Genomic DNA, 20,043 nt, shown 5'->3' on the forward strand with positions numbered 1-20,043 from the left:
AAATAATTTTCTTTGTTTTTATGAATATGAAAATAAGTTCATTTTCCTTTAAAATATAAAATAGGATATATATTTTCTTCCTACAGTAATTAGCAATTATACCCATATTTTATACTCTCTTTTGTAATGCTTCTAATAATCTTGTTACTTTATTCATAATGATATCTACATTTTAGAAAGAAGATGTATTCATCTTCAGTGTGCCTCTTTACTCAGTAGAATGTCCTCTACTCCTACCCATTGTACTGTAGAAGACAGAATTTCACTATTCTAATATGTAAATAATAATGCATTGTATGTAAACCACATTTTCTTTACACATTCATCTTGCTTTGATATAATACTATAAGGATAGTACAACTGTAAATATAATAATATATAATTTTGAAATATTCCCACCCCTGTCATGTGTACATTCCAACATAACATAATTAAATTGTAAGGCAAGTCTATCAATAAAATTTGGAGAAATTTTTGTCTTATTTTACAGAAATTAAAATAAAGAGTGGTTCTGTAGGAGATATCGAAACACAATTTGTTGGAAGAGATAATAAATAGTACTATTTTTTCTATTTTAGAGAAGTATAACTATTATCAAAATGCAGGATCAGAACTACGATTTTCCCACATTATAGCAAAAATCATTATTAATAAGGAAAGCTCAAAGAAAATAAAAAACAAGTAATGATAAGGGAATAAAAATTGTAATTACATTGATTTAACCATTATAAAATGAAAACATACAATAAATCATTACACTGAACTCATATATGCACATTCTTGGTGTGTCAATCAAAACATTATATAAAGTGCTTGAAATACAAGTATTGACTTATTTGTTCAGTACACATTGCATATTTACATAAAGTTACCATGTTACTTCCTAATTATGTATAATTAAAATAATAAAGAAGTAAATGACAGGAAAATGATGCACACAAAATAAAGTTTGCTTGACTTAAGAAAGTCTTCAAATATTCTTTCAAACAAAAATCCTATACAACCAAACAAGCAAATGTAAAACATAGTAAGTTTAAAAAATGGACCTATCATGACTGCCTTCTGAAAGACCCAAAAAGAAGCTGAAGAAGTTAGGTGCAGGTATTTGCACCCAACCAATGGACAGAAGCTGCTGACCCCCGTGGATGAATTAAGGAAAAGCTGGAAGACGCTGAGGAGGAGGGTTACTCTGTAGGAGGATCAGTAGTCTCAATTAACCTGAACCCCCAGATCTCTGAAACACTGCAACACCAACCAGACAGCATACACCAACTGATATGAGGTCCCCAACACATATATAGCAGAGCACTGCTGGGTCTCTGTTCAGTCAGAGATGATGCAGTTAACCCTTAATGCACTGGAGGCCCCTGCGAGTTTAGCGGTCTGGTGGGTTGGGGAATGGAGACATCCTAGTGGAGACAGGGGGGCAGGGAGGAGGTATGGGGTGTGGAACAGTAGGGGGGTGAACTGGGAATGGAATAAAATCTAGAGTTTAAAATAAATAAACAACAACCACAAAAAAGAAAGAAAAGAAAGAAAAAGAAGAGAAAAGAAAAAGAAATATAGCTACTTTAAAGATAATCTGAATCTGAAGTGGTACCACTAATCTCATTTTCAAAATAAATAAATAAATCAAATACTTGTGTCTATGAATTTGTGAATACTATTATTTGGGCTACTCTAGTTGGCCATAACAACCATTCAAACTGGTTTTGTTTTAATTTAAAAGCATTAATTTAAAAGCTTTCTGATTAAAAAAGAGAAATGTAAATTCTGAGCAAAAAATTAAAGGTTTACAGTTCTTTCTAAAGTAGTCCATTAATTCCATTTAAATACCAAAATACATTTGTACGTATGCTAAAAATATGACTTCATATTAAATATTTGACTATGTGTAATAAAGACTAATTGTACACCATTTTTAAACAGCTCTCCAACTGTGTAATATTTCTTACAATAATTTCAGAAATTCCCAGCATTCATGCACTGTGGTTACAGAAACATATAGGTATAGATATAAATATTCATATATGTTACTTACTGTTTCATAATCATACCAGGTAGCATCAGGAATATATGCACTCACATATTCTACTCCCTGAATTAGAGAAAATCAGTGTAAATATACAAAACATATATGATATTAAACACATTTTTGAAATTCCAATTATTTTTATTTGCTTTTTATTTTTGTTTCATTTTTCTTCCCTTTTTATTGGTTATTTTATTTACATTTCAAATGCCCCTTCTCAGTTTCCTCTCCACAAACCTCTATACCCTCCTCCCCACTCTTCACTCTATGAGGGTACTACTCCACCCTGAAGAAAGAAATTTGTCAAGAATTGGATTAGATTTTCCATTTCTCAAGAGAAAAAAAAAAATGCTTCTCTGTTATTTTACTTTAGTAGTTCTGAGTTATATTATAAGCTTTACATTATAATGTAAAAATTTGTATTCAGTGGGAAAGAGACTACTATTTAGGTGGCAATTTTAATTCATATAGGCACTTGTATTGCTATAAAGCACCGGCTTTTGTGATGCAAAATATTCATTTCTATACAGACACATGGACACTAGAGGTTAGAAACACACATATGTCTCACTTCTCTTATTTTATTTTTCATAATTCTTAAAATTGGCTGTTTTACATGGCATTTTACTACCATGTTAGCAAATGTGTAATGCTTGTGTCTTCCTAAGTATGAGCTAATTAATATTATTTTAAGCTTTGATTGAATGCAATGATAATAAACTTTTCAGAATAAAATTGAACATTCACAATCTGCTTTCTATGTTTCTTCTTATATATTTAATAATCTAGAAGGATCAAAGAACTTTGTAAGTATCAAAATTCTTTGGCAGTTTGAGAGATTGGGAACCTGAGGTACTTCGTTGAGCAATAAATGTTATCTGTGTTTCTCAAAACCATGTACACATTTGACTATGCAAAGTTGTCTTTAAGCAATAAATATAATACATTGATAAAGCCTACCGGTTTCAAAACAGGAGTGATAAGTAGTGCAGGGCCCCATAGAAACTGAGTGTCCTCAATCCAGCTGTTTGGGTCTTCATAAAACCTTTAAAGCAATTAGAGTATTTAATATATAACATTAAAAAACAAGTGGAGGCAACTTGCTTATTTTCTTTATCTCATCAGTTCTTTCCTGAAAAATTTGTTCCCCACTGATTCTACCAAGTCTACCCTTGGCTGTGGTTTCAGTGGATAGTAGGTAGGGAGTTCCTGGGTGGGGAGTTGGGGGAATGGGGTAAGGGGATAACATCTGAAATGTAAATAAAATATCCCAAAATATAAATAAAATATCCAAAAAAGAAAATATTTGTTTTAAATTTATTTTCGACATATCACCTTGAAAAAATAATTCTAATGTAGTTCATATGGCTTACATGAAGACAGACAGACACAGGGGAAGGAGGATAGTAAAAGAAAGCATGGAATAGCAGGCATGAGTTATTTCCATACTTAAAAAGTAAAATCCAAAGTATACTACTATAGATATATGGCTATTTTTAATAAATAATAAGCAACTTGCTGTTTATGATTTCCTTATAAGGCAAGTTAATAAATTACCAGAATTATTTCATTAACCACTTTCAATATTTTTCACCAAAAATTTAATATGTATTTAAAAAATTAGGTTATTTCTTAAGAAACACCCTGTTGATTCGTAACAAAATATAAGTAGACCATGTACAATATTATAACTATACCACACTATGACAGGTTGTAACAATATGTGATTATCACATTTTCAATCTTTCTTAATAATATAATGTTCCTAACATAGTTATCTGTACTTTCTGATAAATCCTCACACTGATAGCTTAATCTTTTCTACCAGAGAATTAATTTATTTAGTACAACCAATACACATATCCTAAAACTTTACTTAACTAGAAAAATAATAATTTTAGATTAACTTTGGATCTTGTTTCATTACTATTAGTGCTTTATTATATGTATGAATATACTTTTTATCATTACTTCTGTGACTGTGGTATGATATGTATGTTTGTGATTGTATATGTATGTGATATATGCATATGTGTATATAATGTATTTTGGGATACTATGTGTATCTGCTGTATGTATGTGTGTGTGTGCATGTGTGCATACACGTATATAATGCATTGCTTGATGTATGCATTGCACAAAATTGAACAAGTTGACATACCCATTATTATATGTAGAGACCAGAAAAAGTTGGTTTCCATTGTTTTCTCTTTGCTTCATTGCCTTGATCTTACCATATAGAGAAAACTAGACTGGCAGATCAGCTAGTTCTTGGGGCCCACTTGTCTCTGATCACCTTAATGTTGCAGTTACATTCCAAAGTAGTCCTATCTGGTTTTTTTTGTATGGGTTTTTGGAATTAGAACTCAAGTCCTGTTGTTTGCAGAGAGAGATCTGTAACCCTCTGAGACAGCTTTCCAACCCCTTACATTATAATTCTTACTCATAATTCTCAATACTCACTCGTGAAGAAATGGCCTTGCGACTGTCTCACCAAATGTGTGCGCTCTATAGAACAGAGTGTAGAGGAAGGGAAGTAAAGTATAGCGGATGGTTAGGTAGTGCCTTGATGTGTTTACCAAAAGTGAATTTAGTCCAAAAAAGGCAGGATCTTGTTCCTGTACAACAGCAAAAGAAATATAAGTAAGTAAAGAATATGTAAATAAACATTAAAATTAAACCATTTTAATCACTGTTTAAAGCAAATTGTTTGAATTTGAACTCTTCTATGAAAAAATAAAATAAAATTGTCCCTATTATGACCTCTTTATGTCTGAATGTTTTAGGCATATTTTAATTAATCTCAATTTTAAGGGATACACTTCTCACTTAGACAGTTTAAAAAGATGAAAAATACCCAGATAAGCTTTCACTCAAACTCTTAGTTTTCTTTAGAATGGCTCCAATTTTCATGTTCTCAAAACATTTGACAAACTATCTGTGGTTCCTTCCAGTTACAACAGCATGCTTATACCTAAATTTGTACTCAGCTACATGCCATAATTTTACCAATGGCCTGGATGTAACCCATTCAAGCACAGGCCTGAGTGTGCTCAAGAATTCTCCTGTATGGATAGCCATTAACATCAGAAGGAATAGTAACAATCTAAGGGTCCAAAAAAAAAAAAAACAAAACAAAACAAAACAAAAAAATTAAAAAACAAACGAAGAACAAAGTTTCCTGGCCAGATAGCAAACTTCAGCTTTAAAGTTCAACATTTTTTTTCCTGAGACCAGAAGATCTACTTAGGAGATAACTTCCCAGTGCCAAGCTTGTTTACACAGTTTGCTAGAGGGTTACAGAGTTTACTGAGACTCCTCCTTAAATTTACAGTGAAATCATACTTTCTATTTATTAATGTTAGCCACTGAATATGCAGTGGTGCTGGTTCGGCTGACTTTTCTGGAGACTCAGGGCTCTTTTGGTGTCCTGTTCACTTCAACATCTTTCCCAATGACCTAGCAAGGTTTGTTACAACCCAGCTGTCTCATGACACTCCCTGCAAGGTCACCACCCTCTTGTCAGCTTCCAGAGGCACAGACTTGAATAGTGTGTTGACAAGTCTCACTGCTCTGTTAGCTTACAGTCTGGTATCCTCCACATGCATTCTGCTAACTAACTAAGCATTACAGTATTCATCTTAGCACACAATTTACTTTTTAGAAAACTCAAACTAGTGCAGAATATTTGTATAGATATCTCCTATGAAAGTGGATCCCTCAGAAGCTCCTTTTGTGCCCCTTTTGGCTGTATTCTCTGAAGTTCCTCACAGCCTGAGGTCTGCGGCTGACATGTCTCAATGGAACTTTAGTTCGAGAGTAATTTGCAAACACTGAAAACTGTCTTTAACATCATGTTCTTAACTGACTTGCAGTTTTAAAAGGATATTACTATACTCTCTTAAAAACATGTCTATGGTACCTCACAGCATGCAAATTTAAGTTAAGAAGAGCTGAATTTCCCAGCATTTCTGTTCCTACCAGTTCAGACTAATGTTTTAAAAGTTAGTTTTGCATTTACTGGCATGTTCGTTGAACTCTAATTGATCATAACAAAATGTCTTTGGAGTCAAGTCATATTATCTTGAATTATTTTTCTTCCTTTTATAAAAACAGGTAAGAGTCTTGCATAAAAAGTTATATTTTGTTATAAAGTAAACTAAAACTCAGTTAAGATCCAAGAATACGGTATGGATACATTTTATTTTGTGATTTCCTCATGTGTCCATTTTATACATAAAATATAATTTCAAAAATTTATTTATAAAATATGTTATATACTTTAGATCTTACCTTATGTATACAGATGGAAGAACATTGTTTAAAAATATAGTTAAGTTGGTTTCAAAACAAACCTGGGAGGGACAAGTGTCACTTACCTTATAGTTTTCAGCATTGTGGTTTCTAGAAAATGGATAAAAGGCTCCCAGTTGCATCCATCTTCTGCAGAGTTCTTCTGTGGTGTCAGCCAAAAATCCACAGATGTCTGCCCCTACCTGAAGGACAGGGTTGCGCTTACTCAGTGTCGACCTTCTACGTTACATAGCATATCCCATTTTATGCATGAGTTAATTAGCATTGCTCATGGTCTACTTGGTTTTTTGCCTTTATACATGTCCCCTAAAATGATTTACTCTCCATGTATGCTCCCTTTTATCTACCCGCATTATTATTCTCTACTCCCAACTACCTTTCTTTCCTTACCTCCTGACCCAGAATACACCTACTGGGAATTTCAAAATTCTATTTGATGACCAGGCTTATTTTTATTAACGGTTTGCATGAAGTGTTTCTCATCAATATTTAGCTTTGATTTCTCTATTTTTTGTTTAGACTGAAATATTATGAAGTTTTTTATAAATATGGGGGGTTCTCATTTAATATGGCTTATCAGATACATTTTACACAATTTTTTATTTTTCTTTCCTATAGATTTACACTAGGCATTCTAAATTCAATATTAATCAGTTAGGATTATATAAACTGAAACTATAATTTCCTGGGATACTTGTTTTTTTTCTACTTTTAATAATTAAGATATCTTTAAATTAGCTAAATGATTAATTTCATTTTAATCCAATTTATATACCATTGCTCTGTCAATAGTGTTCATTACATTTTGTTTGAGACATTATTTCTCTAACATGTAATGAATTATCCTCTTAAATATTCTTCTAAAATAATTAAATATTAATCACAAAATTTTTATCTACCTGGTACTTTGTTTTTTACATGATATCTGAGAAATAGCAATGTGTTGTTTTGTTTTATTAAATGTATAATTAATCATCCATCTAAATATTTGATAGTTTCCCAAGATATCTGTAAAGATCGCTTAGAAGGTATGAATATATATGTTTGAGCCTGTGTCTCTTTTATAATAGTAAGCCTAATTGAAAACCCACAGACCATATACAATGTGTTCTTTCCCATTTCTTTATGTGACAGGGCGAAACCCTGTGCAGTGTATTTGAATTTCAACTGCAAGTCTTAAAGGTAGAAATGAAAGAAAACAGAGAAGATAGGTACTGGAATATATGTGACATGCTGAGATGAGGAAGGTGACAAGCAAGGCTGGCTTTAGGAAGGAAAATCCCAGCACAGATGGTGAGTGACCAATGAAGCTCATCTACTAGCTGAGGAGCTCTTGACAGTAAATGTCTCTTGAGGACGAGCTAGGTTTCTTCCAGAACATTGCCCCTGAGAAGCTCTCCATGCTTCTATAAATTGCTTTATATCAGTGTACATACTGGGTGCCCTAAGGGGACATGACATTGTGAAAGAAAAGTTGGAGATAATAGAGGAGAAAATGAAGAAAAGGGAATGGAGAGATTTGATCAAAAGACATTATAGGCAGATATAATGTTTTGAAATAATTAATGGTTGGGGTCAAGAAGGATGAATAAGAGCAGGGGAGAATAAATAAGAGGAAACTATAGTGACATATGTTAAAAAGTTAATAAATGATTTCAAAATAAATGTCTTATACTGTTAATATCAGTATTTTTTTCTTTAAAGAGCTTTTTAATTGAAAGCCTGTTTTTACCACATGTTTTAACTTACTGCATTTGTGCAACTTTTCAAATATTAAATTTCTATCTTTGATATTTCACTTTGTTTCATTGAAATAACTTTTATTACTATACATTTTAAATTAATTACTTTTTACATTTTATTTTTGAATTCCACTCTAACTAAAATGTGTACTTTATGTGTCTTTGATTTTTGTTTTAATTTGCCAATATTTATTTATGTCATTTGATTTTATTTCATTTAGTTTTACTTTTTAAGATAAAATTCTTGTTATGTAGTCTAGTTTGTCCTGATTCATGGTACTCAAAAATCCAGTCTAGTCATAACTGTAGCTTCCTTAATGCTGAGATTGCAGACATGCCTATCCTGCCCACCTGATTTTTTAATTTATCATTTGTGACTATAACATTTTCATATGGCTACACAAATTTTGATTTAAAAATACCAATTACTAGCTTTTAGTCATAAATTGATTTTCCTTCCCTTTCTGAAATTTATTCTGCTGTTTGATGAACACATATACACACTCATATATACATCTATAGCTATAGCTATGTTATACATATGTCATTTGTATAAGTTATTTTATTTCATTTGAATTTGGGGTTTACTTTATTCAAGTATATGACAGAAAAATTAATAATCATAAATTTATTTCAAATACTTTGTGGTGAGTTTCTATGATTTTGACTCTATGTTTGTGCTAATTATTTTTAATTATTACCAGGTTTTTCATATTTCATATTTAAAATTTATTATATTTTCTCCACCTTACAATTTTTTTCATACACCTCACAATTTTTAAGCATTGTTCTGACCCTATCTTTTGACTAATAGTAAAACATCCTACCAAAGGCATGCCGAACATGCCAAACTCCAGCATCCCAGTGATGGACCATTCCATCTGCTCCCATGATGCTGTGTTGTCTCCAAGCCAATGAGCTGCATGCCTTCCTGAACCAGCAAATGTTGACCGGGTAAGGATGAAGCTTCTCTTATTAGGAAAAACTTTTTTCACAGCTCTAAAAATATAATCAAGTTAAAAAATAAGTAGTATATAAAAGTAAAATTGAATACATTAACTTAAAAATATTACTAGTCTCAAATGTGTATTTGATTCTTTCTCTGACACAATATTTCTAAAATTTTGTGAAATTTTAACATCAGTTTTGCATTTAGCTACCAATATGCAACTCACTTAAATATATTCTGCTAAAACATATGAGAAGAATGTCTTTGAAAAAGATTGATTTTTGAATAATTTCACCTATTAATTACTAAACTGAAAGCATAATGTGTGTACTGGCAATTAGCATAGTTGAGAAACATTTGGACATTTTCTAATAGTTTCTAATAGTCTACTATTTTTCTATCCTCTATCAGTACCTGTCCATTAATGCTAATTTTTCAGCAAAAGGAATTCATCAAAACAAACAAACAAACAAAAGTCCCAGGTGTACTTCAAACTACAAAGTTAACTAGGCTTTCTCTGTAAAATTATGCCATCCTCACATGCCATTTTCATAGCATAAGCTGTTTTATAATGAGCCATAAGATAGTGCTAGCTTTTATCTGATAATTTACCTAATTAAAAATGTAATATTCCACACTGTATTTATGCCTTATTTATTTATGTTTAAATGTTATTCATTAGAATAGGATTATAATACTTTCCTTCCTTTCTTTCTCCATCTAGCCTGTACCAAGAATGCTCCCTCTAAACCATCTTTTTTTCTTCCATTCAAGTTTATAGCCTGTTTTTCTATTATTGTTATTGTTATTGTTATTGTTATTGTTACATAGAGGTTTGTACAATTAGAAGTAACAATTTTATAAAGACAATATAGTATAGTTCGGTGCATTTTGTGATTTATCACCAGCAAACCATTAACACTTGGATATACACTTGAAGAGAATGTTAAAAATACTGAGACGCTCGGTGTGTTATCAGTTGGTTACTGCTCTCTAGAAATTTACAGAACAGTAGAAAAAAACTTAAAATTAATATGTGCTATATACTTGTTTCTGTTTTGTACCATGTTCCTTATTCTATTATGCTCTACTAATTAGAAACTAATTTGAAACACTTATTTTTGGAGGATAAAAAGCAGTTACTGTATCATCATTTTAAGCCAGTTGAGAATTCATGATTGATAAAAACAACTATATTGTTCCTTTCCATAGAAATCAAAACAAAAAAATATTTAAAAGACTATCCTCTATGGAATAAGCAAATCTTTGCTAAATACACATGCCATATAATTCCCAATAACTTATTGATATTGATAACATCAATATTAATAAAAGAGAAAGGTATTTTAATACCATGGGATTTTTATCTTGAAAATGTTTTTTTTCCTTCTGACTCTTGCAACATTCTATATTAATTGTTAAATTTCCAGAAACACTCATCTAAACAAAACAGTGAATTATTGACTTTCTGCATGAAGTTTTACTTACTCCTCTGTGGCTATAGCCATGCTGTATCCATACAGGCTGTGTACATCATACTGTTTCCCCCAGTGCTGCACAGCATCCATGCAAAGAGTTTTGGAATACATGATTTTATCAAGAATACCTTAAAGAAAATTATATCATGATAATCTTGTGATATATTTTACCATAATATTTGTATCTATTTTTAGACTGTGTTCTGCACACCTATTAAAAACTCACAAAAGACTACATTTAGTTAGTCAGAATCTGATAAGGTTCCTGCATTTCATTTCTATGGAGACTATATAATGATTTTAGCTATAATAAGTATAAACACATCACACATTAATTGCATTATATGTAATGTGTTCTATTTAACTAAATGATACTTCATTTTTTAATAATACATAAATCTATGGGGGATAGTCATTCATAAGTTCATTGCAATTTACACATTGATATTGTGCAGCATTCCTCTAAATATTAATTCTCATCATTTCTAGCACACTAGTTGATTTTAATGTGTTGATGGTTAGGAGCTGGTGAGATGGCTCAATAAGGAAATTGCACAGCACACAAGCATAAAGACTTGAGTTCATATCTTCATCCAGCACATACATGAAAGCCTCACATGGTGGTGACCATCTGTCATCCTAGCCCTTGGAGGTATAGATAGATGGATCCCCAGAGCTCTCTCTCGGTCTATCAGTCTATATCTCTCTTGCCTCCTCTCTCTCCCATTTAGTCACCCAATACATTCCAGCTTAAAGGAATAAACCTTGTCTTAAAAACAAGGAGTTTTAATTAAAGTTGCTTATCTCAGTAATTAGTATTATTTGATGTGAAAACCCAAGTACCAGAATTTAGATCCCAGTATCCATATAACATGGTGGATGAACAGTGCAGCTTTATAATTCTATGCAACAGGACAAGAATCTCTAAGTTTTGCTGAGAAGATATGAGTGTCAATTTCAGGGAGAAAAACCTACCTTAGTGGAATAAACAGAGGGTGATATAAAGATAAAACAAAAACTTTCTTCTGGGTTCTGTGATTTGGTACAGGTAAATGTGTCCATGAACATGAACATACAATAATCATATAGACATAAATGACATAAAAAAATAAAATTTACAAAATAATAAGAAGAGGAAAAAATTAACATCTAGTTTTACACTACCTCATGTACATACATGCAATTATATACATGCACAAACAACACACAAAAAGTAAAAAAAAATTGTAAAGATTAAGAGAGAAAACCTTCAGCATCTCATATATGAGCATGAAAAGATGTATACATGCATAGAACACAAACATAAATAAATGATGCATTAATGCAAACATACAGATATTATATTTGGCAAAGAAGAAAAAATCATTAAACTTAGGATTAAAATTATAACAAAATTTGTGATTTAAAAATATGCTTTAGAATTTATTAGTTAATGAAAATTTTGACACAACATTGGGTGTTTAGGTAAGCAAATAAAATTTACCGGGAGTAAAAGGAGGGTAATTCAATAGATTGGAAGTACATCCTTTCAAAGAACCTTGAATAAAGCTGGAAACTTCATTCATGTCCTAAATAGAAAAGGATACAAAGCAGGAGTTTAAAATTGTGAGCAAGTTTCCTATGCCATTTAAAAATAAGTCATTCTTTAAATTGTTTTACTGCTGGATCGATCTATCTATCTGATATATAGGCATAGGTATATGTGTTCATGAACATAAGCATATACTCATATAGACATAAATAAAACATAAAGAAATGAAATTTGCAAAATTATGTGAAGAGGAAATATACCTAAAAACAGGGTACAGATGCTAAGAAAGGCATTTGAGACTGGAGTGAAGGATTTTAAGTGTTGCAAACACCTCTCATTTTACACAATTATAAATCTATGCAAAACACACCTATACATTTAACAAACATTTTTTAGAGAGTTGTGTCTGATTTCCCACTGTAATTTCCTTACACCCAATTCCAGCATAGCCATTAATTATCCATATTCGTTGCTGACAAGCAGTTGTCTAGTATCTATAATGCTCTCAGCCTATGGCTTGTACCAGTATTGACTCATCTACATCACTGGCTGTTCCTTTCATCCATGTGTGCTAGTAAGTGATAGAAAATACTTAAATTTCATTTAGAATACAGTCTAGGGTGTGTGTGTGTGTGTGTGTTTATGAACATAATGTTTTATGCTCACAAAATAAAAACATTTGTTTACAATAGTTACTTACAATCCAAAGCCCATCGTATTCCACTTGCTGATGGAAAAGATGGCATTCATTTGCCCACCACTCCCAGGTTTTGGGATTAGTAAAATCTGGGTACACTGTTAATCCTGGCCATACCTAGATGAATAGATTATATTTTATATTTTATATTTTAAATAAATATAATATTTAAATAAAAATATTTTATATTTTTATTTCCTTACAGTTCTATTTAGATTTTTTTTTAAACCACAGCAGTGAATTACCAACACTATGTGTCTAGTCATTATTTGCTTGTGTCACGAGGTATGGCTATGCTTCTAGTAATATTTATTCTGTACAAACATATATATCAAAGGCTGAGAAGGAGTCTCCATCAGTTAAATCTTTGCCAAATAAGATCTGCATTTCTATTCTCCGAACAGTAGCCATTCTGAAATTCTAACACTCCTAAAGAAGGATGGGAGGAGACAGGAGCATCTTGTGCTGCTCCTGGAACAGCTTGCCTGACAAATGTACCAGGAAATATGGGACCCTGTGTCAAACAAGGTGAAAGGCAAGAACTGACACACAAGCTCTTTTCTGACCCTACATACATGCAATGGTGCACATATGTCTGCATTCACATGCATACACATGTCAATTGACTGACAGGCTTATGTAAATGCATAAATATGCAAAAGCTAGACACCTTTAGACTTCTGCTCATAATTGACACTGTGGTCTCAAAAATTTTAATCCAATTTTGAATATTTCACTTTTCTTCCATGCAACAAATTCAGTAACTATACCTATTTTAAATTTTAAGTGTAAGTCATAAAACTAACTGTGTAGTTTATAGTTACTCGATTTGCAAATATTTTATGTTAATTTTTTAAATAAGCATTGAAGAATTTTCACAGAAATTTGAACAATATATCAAATCTATTGGATTCCATTTTGATAACTGAGTTTGAATGATCAGTTACAAGGTGTTTCATGTGGCTAGTTTCCTTGCAAAATTACAAATTCAGTCCAAAGAGAGCACATAAACACACACACACTTATGTGACATTTACACAAGCACTATTTGCATAATAGAAAGTCAAAGCCCTGTGAATTTAAAGGAGGTGAGCACTTACTTCTCCAATAAGTGGTGTGGTTCCATCTGACTCTCTCACCCAAACATTTTGCTCATTCCCTCTCACATATGTTTGATATTCTGCACCATTGGCACGCTTATTTATAGAGATTGCAGGGTCCTGATAAAGAAATAATATTCTGTAGGCAATATGTTAAATATACAACTGCATAATAATAAAAACATCTTATTAGACAAATTATCTTTACCAGGATGATAATATATTTTTGTCCGTGGTTATGTAAATCCTGAGCAAATTCAGGAAGTCCTTTAAATGCCACTTCATCATAAGTAAAGTCCTTTTTGTCTTCCATGTAGTCAATATCAGTGACTTGTGCATCCTGAAAATTAGCAAAGTTGGTTTCAGTGTGAATAAAAAGAGTTTTCTAGTAACCTCAATCTTTAAGCACTGGCAATTGTTTTATGCAGAGAATGTTACAGTTAATAGTAAACTTAAGCTACTCCTCAGAAAGCAAGCTAATGTAATTTAATTTTATTATTTGGAGGGAAGTGGGAAGGTTTCAGAATGCAAATCAGCCTGGGCTACAGAGGAAGACACTGCTTCAAGAAAAAGAGGTAAGTTAACTTAGAGTTTATGATATGAAAATGTAGAGATGCTTATCAAACTGTTTATTTTCATTCATATTGTTTGTTTATTTTGTTTCATTTTTTAGTGCTTGTTATGAAAGCTAGAATCTAAGGAGTGTTTGTTCTACTACAGAACTACTGTCCTCGGGCTAGATTATCCTATTTTTTGCAGTATATTTTTTTATTAAATATTTTATTTACATTTCTGATACCATCCACTTTCCCAATTTCCCCTCCCTAGAAACCCCTATCCTATACCTCCCTCTCCTTTTGGCTTTTATACATTTTTTTTAAATGTTAACCAAGGGCTTTATTAATTTGGTAATGCTCAATATCAATCAGAAGTGTAACCTAATACCCAACCTAGATATATCAACTATCTTTGACTGGTGGAGACATGTGAACATCTGCCTCCATATCTGGCCCCCGTCTCTCTTTCTCCCTCATCACCTAGCTCCTCCTCTCCTTCTCTTCCTCCTCTCCTCATTCCTCCTCTCCGTACTCCTCCCACCTTAGCTCCTCCTACATATCACCCTTCCTGTTAATATAAAACTTTTCTCCCAAAATACAGTTATAGCATAACTATACCAATTTATGTCAGTAAGGTGCAAGATGATTATCCTATTTTTAAGTGTAAAATTCTTAAAGAGCAATTCATTGACATGTCTCATTGGTAACATGAATTCAAGTTATGTGTATGACTGAGTGTGTGTGTGTGTGTGTGTGTGTGTGTGTGTGTGTGTGTGTGATATCTGTATTATTTAAAAAACAGAATGATATTTTGTTTACAGGTACAAATTTTTCCCTACTACTGATATTTTCCAAACATGTCTAATTTCCAATTGTATTCATTATACATTATACCCACAGATAAGTGCAGGTTTCACTCCTAATCATAGACTTTTTTTTTTTGCAGCCAATAGACCTTAACAGCAATGCACAAACTGGTAAAAACACATAAATTCATAGAAGAACTGATCATGGTGTCCTTAAGCCAGATTGATACATCTACAATATAATCCCTACAAACTCAAGAAGTGTTTCAGAAAAATGGGCTGGAAGATTGTAAGAGCCAGAGGCTCGGGACATTTGCTGTGGGATAATGTCACTCTATGTGACAGGAAGTGGTAACACGAAACCTTAACAATATGTTTGCCTAAATGTGAGCTGTCCAATGATAATGCCAGTTGAGAAATCAGCATGGAGGAAGAAATCTCACAAAGTCCCAGTTCTAGAAGCACTTTCCAGGTAATGAATGGCTCTTAAGAGGTTTGCTCCAGGGACATGCCCCAGAATAGGTTATTTAATACTAAATGGTGAGTCCTAAACAAATACAGGAAGCATCAAATGTGCTAGGCAAAAATACACACATATATATTTATGTGTGTTAATAGTAATTAAATAAGTATTTATGAATTTGAGAAGTTGTGGTATGAACATAGTAGTCGGGGTACAGAGAGGGGGAGTGCAAATTATTAAATATAGCACTCATGTATGAATTCTCAAAATTTAAATGGAAATATAATAACAAACCATTTGTATTAATGCAACTTCTGATAAGTTCATAAAAAGAATATTTTTGACCAATTAATAAAAAGGTCATTAATTTTTTAAAAAGCAAGGAAGTATATATGTGAGGGTCTAGAGGATGGAAAGGAAAGCAAAAATGATGTAAATATAGTCTCAATAAAAGAACATACACAAATGTAACCAACTTACAGACATCAGACATGTATACAGACTAAATCATCATTAGATCACTCCTATAAGTATAAATATTCTAGACTACAGATCTAACATACTTTATGTATCCATGTTTCATGGCACATTGAGTAATTTTCTAATATATGACCATGTTTGTCCTACAATTCCCATCCCTAGCACCCTCCATTCTCCTTACGTATGGGATACCAGCTTCTCGGTTTCTTCTTACTACTTCTTTCACTTTATCTAAAGACCGATAATTCCAGCGGCTCAGTTGAAAGCCAAGGTTCCAATATGCTGGCATTGCTGGTAGTCCAATGAGCTTGAGGTGAATGGACAGTTAGTTAGTTTCAACAAAGAGAAATGTTTTTAGAATAACTAATATTGATGTGCTTTTATTCTACTATGCCTCTAGGTTTCACTTAACTACATATTGTAAGAACATAATCATATCTAAATTCTATTTACTACTGCAAAATCTTCCAGAATTTTCTTACAAATACTTACCAAAACACTTAAAAAGTTGTTTTTTGTGTGTTTTGTGATAAAGAAACACTCAGGAAAATAACATTTACAAAGATATACTTCTCTACCATCAAAAATTAAAGACAAGAATCAAAGTATTAATGGAAATTATAACACAAAAGAAACTCTATTGTCATATCCATTTTGATTAAATTTGTAGGTGATCCACATTTTCATTGGCTATTTCCATTTTCCCAAACTATATACTTCCTTTTGATTTATTATATCAAAAATCATCATAATTAAGTAAAGGTTTAATACATAACATCTCAAGTGAGAGAATTCTGAGCTCAGTGAACTAGGCATAAAATAAATTTAAATAAAAATAAACATTAATTTTTAAAATTATATCATTATATATATAAATTATATATAATATATATCATTAATTTTTAAAAAAGCAAAGAAGTATATATGTGAGGGTCTAGAGGATGGAAAGGAAAGCAAAAATGATGTAAATATAGTCTCAAAATAAGAAGAACGTAGACAAATGTAACCAACTTACAGACATCAGACATGTATACAGACTAAATCATCATTAGATCAGTTCTAATTATATGTAAATTATATATGCATATATGTAAATTATATGTATATGTAAATTATAATATACAGAGGAATAATACAAATTATCAACTCATGTCGTCAAATTTTGTAAGTAAAATACATGCAGATAGGAAGTCCTAGTTTTGTAACAAATTGTTTAACAATTACTTAAAGCAAATTATTGTGGGAAATAATCTACAAATTCAGCCTGAAACAAACCTCTTGGTATTGTTGAACTACTTGTTCCGGTGTGTCTCCAAGAAATATATAAAAGTCTAGTATGCCACCAGTAACTCTGTAAGTAATTATTGGAGTTGGCTGGATGAAAATCTCTACAAAATAAATGTAAAAAACAAATACACATAATTTGTAAAATGTCATCAATAATAAAAACAATTAAGACATGTGTTTATAGAACATCTTGTAGCCATATCAGTGCATAGAATATTCAATTATTAAGGAGAAGTAAGCTACTGACAATAGCAATAACTTGGTAAAAATACATGAAATATATGAACGATTGTAAAGATGTCCTTCTCTAAAATTAGCATGACTCCTCTGAAAATCTTATAGCAAAGCATAAGATTCAAGTCCAAATAAGAACAAATATCTTGCTAAAACCATATCTCAATTAGTTATTGCAATTTAAGATTAATTGTGTGTCACTACATTATATATACTTTCCCAAATAAAAACACTTATGACTAAAATATAATTATAAAATTTTCCAATAATAATTTCACCTATGCCATTGTTTAAAAAATAGTTTTTTTGTGAAGTCAAATATCTATGATAGGAATAAGAAGAGTACTTATATGCTGGTTTTGTACAGGTTTTATGCAAATTTCACACAAGCAAAATATTAATAAGTTGTACTTGCCCATTGCATTGCTGTTCATAAGGAAAACACCATATGACTTCCCAGAGTTGTCTTCAATGCCCATGAAGAATGTCTGATGCCCATAGAGATTATGATTATTCTGAAAGTTGAAGTTACAAATTTTAAATATTTAACTGAATATAAAGTAAAAATATTTTAAATCAAAATGAAGATATTTGCTAAAGGGATTTTACAAACTCATTTGTTTTTGTATTTAATTTTCTCTAGCTCTATACTATTACTCCTTATTTTATGTCACATAAAAGATATAAAAATAATATACTGTACTTTAGTTAATAATTTTATATCAGCAAAAGAGACATTGACATGTGTTAATATGTTGCTTGCTTCTCTTTGTTTTATTAGAATTAAATATATTTGGATAAGCTATATTGATATTAACACACACACACTTTTTCCCACAGGACCCAGAGCACTGTCTATCCTAGATTCTACAGTATGTTTTTCAAGAACAAACGAGAACATGAGATAATCTAGGAAAACTCTAGACCACTTAGACCAGTGGATAGGTAAGACTTTCTAATTGGTTTTAGACAGAAACTTAAGAAAAGCTTGGATAGAAAGACAGAATGAAAAAGCTTTCAGCCCGGTGTTTATTTCAGATGGCAATGCTGTCAACATAGAAAACAAGTAGTGGTAGAATCTATCTGTCGTTTTGTACAAAGTTCCTTCAAACCAACTATCCACTTACTCATTGGGAGAAATAATAGTATTAGCATTGGAGCTCAAAAGTAATAAACATAACTAAGTAACAAATAGAAATAACCTTAGTGGTTTATCTCCTCATCTTATGAATTTCACATTAATAAAAGAAACAAATCTACAAAAAGTAAGGCACTGTGACTATGATATTCTATGAAGTGTGAAATGTTAATGTGTGTGTGTGTGTGTGTGTGTGTGTGTGTGTGTGTGTGTTTTGTAACATGTAACATGTAACATGTAATTTTATGTAACCTATTATGTGGAGTTATAGTATTTAAAAAAAAATGAAACAACAAAAAGAAAACAAAAATCCTCCCTTTCAAAATTTGAATGTTTTAGGTGATTGTGTGCTGTGGACCACCTAAAAGTGGGCAAAACTGCAAGAGATTGAGACTAAAGGAAAACAGATAATTCAACCTAAGGACAGCATGTTATTTTGAATTATTCCACCAAGCTTTAACCACAAGACTGCAAAAAAAAAAAAAAAAGAAAGAAAAGAAAAATAAAATACAAAAAAAGTAAAGTAAAAAGCAAGGAGTCACTATCTTTATATACAAATTCAAAAATTGTTTTATTGACAAAAACCAGCCAGAGAAGTTAAGATTTTTCATCAGTTCTCATTAAGATGAATTAGATCCATATATTTTTTCTGAATAAAATTCACATAAATCAAGTCAAACTGGTTGAAACTTTTAATTTTAAAATTTTGAAATGCTAAAATTAGTAGAGAAAAACTTCACAAAAATATTTCAAGAGCTAGGCACAGAAAATACCATTCTTAATTGCACAGAGGTGTCAGGTTAAAGTGAAACTAATATCGTCATTGCAAAAAATATCAAACAACAAAGCAATAGTCTTAAGAACTGCAGAAAATACTTTCTAACTATATTTCAGATAGGGTAGTTAATAACTATAATAAAGAAAGAATTGAAAGACAACCAGAGAGTTAATCTGATAGTAACTGAGATAATGAATTGACTGGTGGCTCTGGAAAGAGGAAACACAAAAGATTGATATATATCTTAAAATGTATTAAATATCCTTACTCACTTGGAAAATACAGATTAAATTAAATTTTAGATTCCATATCTGCCAAATCAGATAGATTATCACCAGGAAAACAAATTCGAGATGGAGAGTTGGCTCAGTGGTTAGAGTACTTGGGTTTCTTGCAGAGGACCTGAACTCTATCCCCCACATGAAAGCTAAAAATATTAGTAACTCCAGTTCTAGGG

The 20,043-nt window shown here is 31.5% G+C and overlaps 1 protein-coding gene across 1 annotated transcript in view; it reads right to left on the reverse strand.

The window, feature by feature from the left end:
• Si (sucrase-isomaltase) overlaps positions 1 to 20,043 on the reverse strand; it is a 76,499-nt gene that overhangs the window by 43,291 nt on the left and 13,165 nt on the right. The window contains exons 8-20 of the mRNA XM_034500576.2: positions 18,086 to 18,185; positions 17,425 to 17,537; positions 16,331 to 16,456; positions 14,052 to 14,183; positions 13,844 to 13,963; positions 12,747 to 12,860; positions 11,999 to 12,083; positions 10,526 to 10,643; positions 8,916 to 9,087; positions 6,412 to 6,528; positions 4,496 to 4,650; positions 2,993 to 3,077; positions 2,042 to 2,098 (exon numbers count right to left, since the gene is read on the reverse strand). Of these exons, the coding sequence (XP_034356467.1) occupies positions 2,042 to 2,098; positions 2,993 to 3,077; positions 4,496 to 4,650; positions 6,412 to 6,528; positions 8,916 to 9,087; positions 10,526 to 10,643; positions 11,999 to 12,083; positions 12,747 to 12,860; positions 13,844 to 13,963; positions 14,052 to 14,183; positions 16,331 to 16,456; positions 17,425 to 17,537; positions 18,086 to 18,185 (1,494 nt within the window). The remainder of the gene's footprint in view (positions 1 to 2,041; positions 2,099 to 2,992; positions 3,078 to 4,495; positions 4,651 to 6,411; positions 6,529 to 8,915; positions 9,088 to 10,525; positions 10,644 to 11,998; positions 12,084 to 12,746; positions 12,861 to 13,843; positions 13,964 to 14,051; positions 14,184 to 16,330; positions 16,457 to 17,424; positions 17,538 to 18,085; positions 18,186 to 20,043) is intronic.

Source organism: Arvicanthis niloticus, chromosome 4 (assembly GCF_011762505.2).
Source record: "Arvicanthis niloticus isolate mArvNil1 chromosome 4, mArvNil1.pat.X, whole genome shotgun sequence".
Classification (NCBI taxonomy): domain Eukaryota; kingdom Metazoa; phylum Chordata; class Mammalia; order Rodentia; family Muridae; genus Arvicanthis; species Arvicanthis niloticus.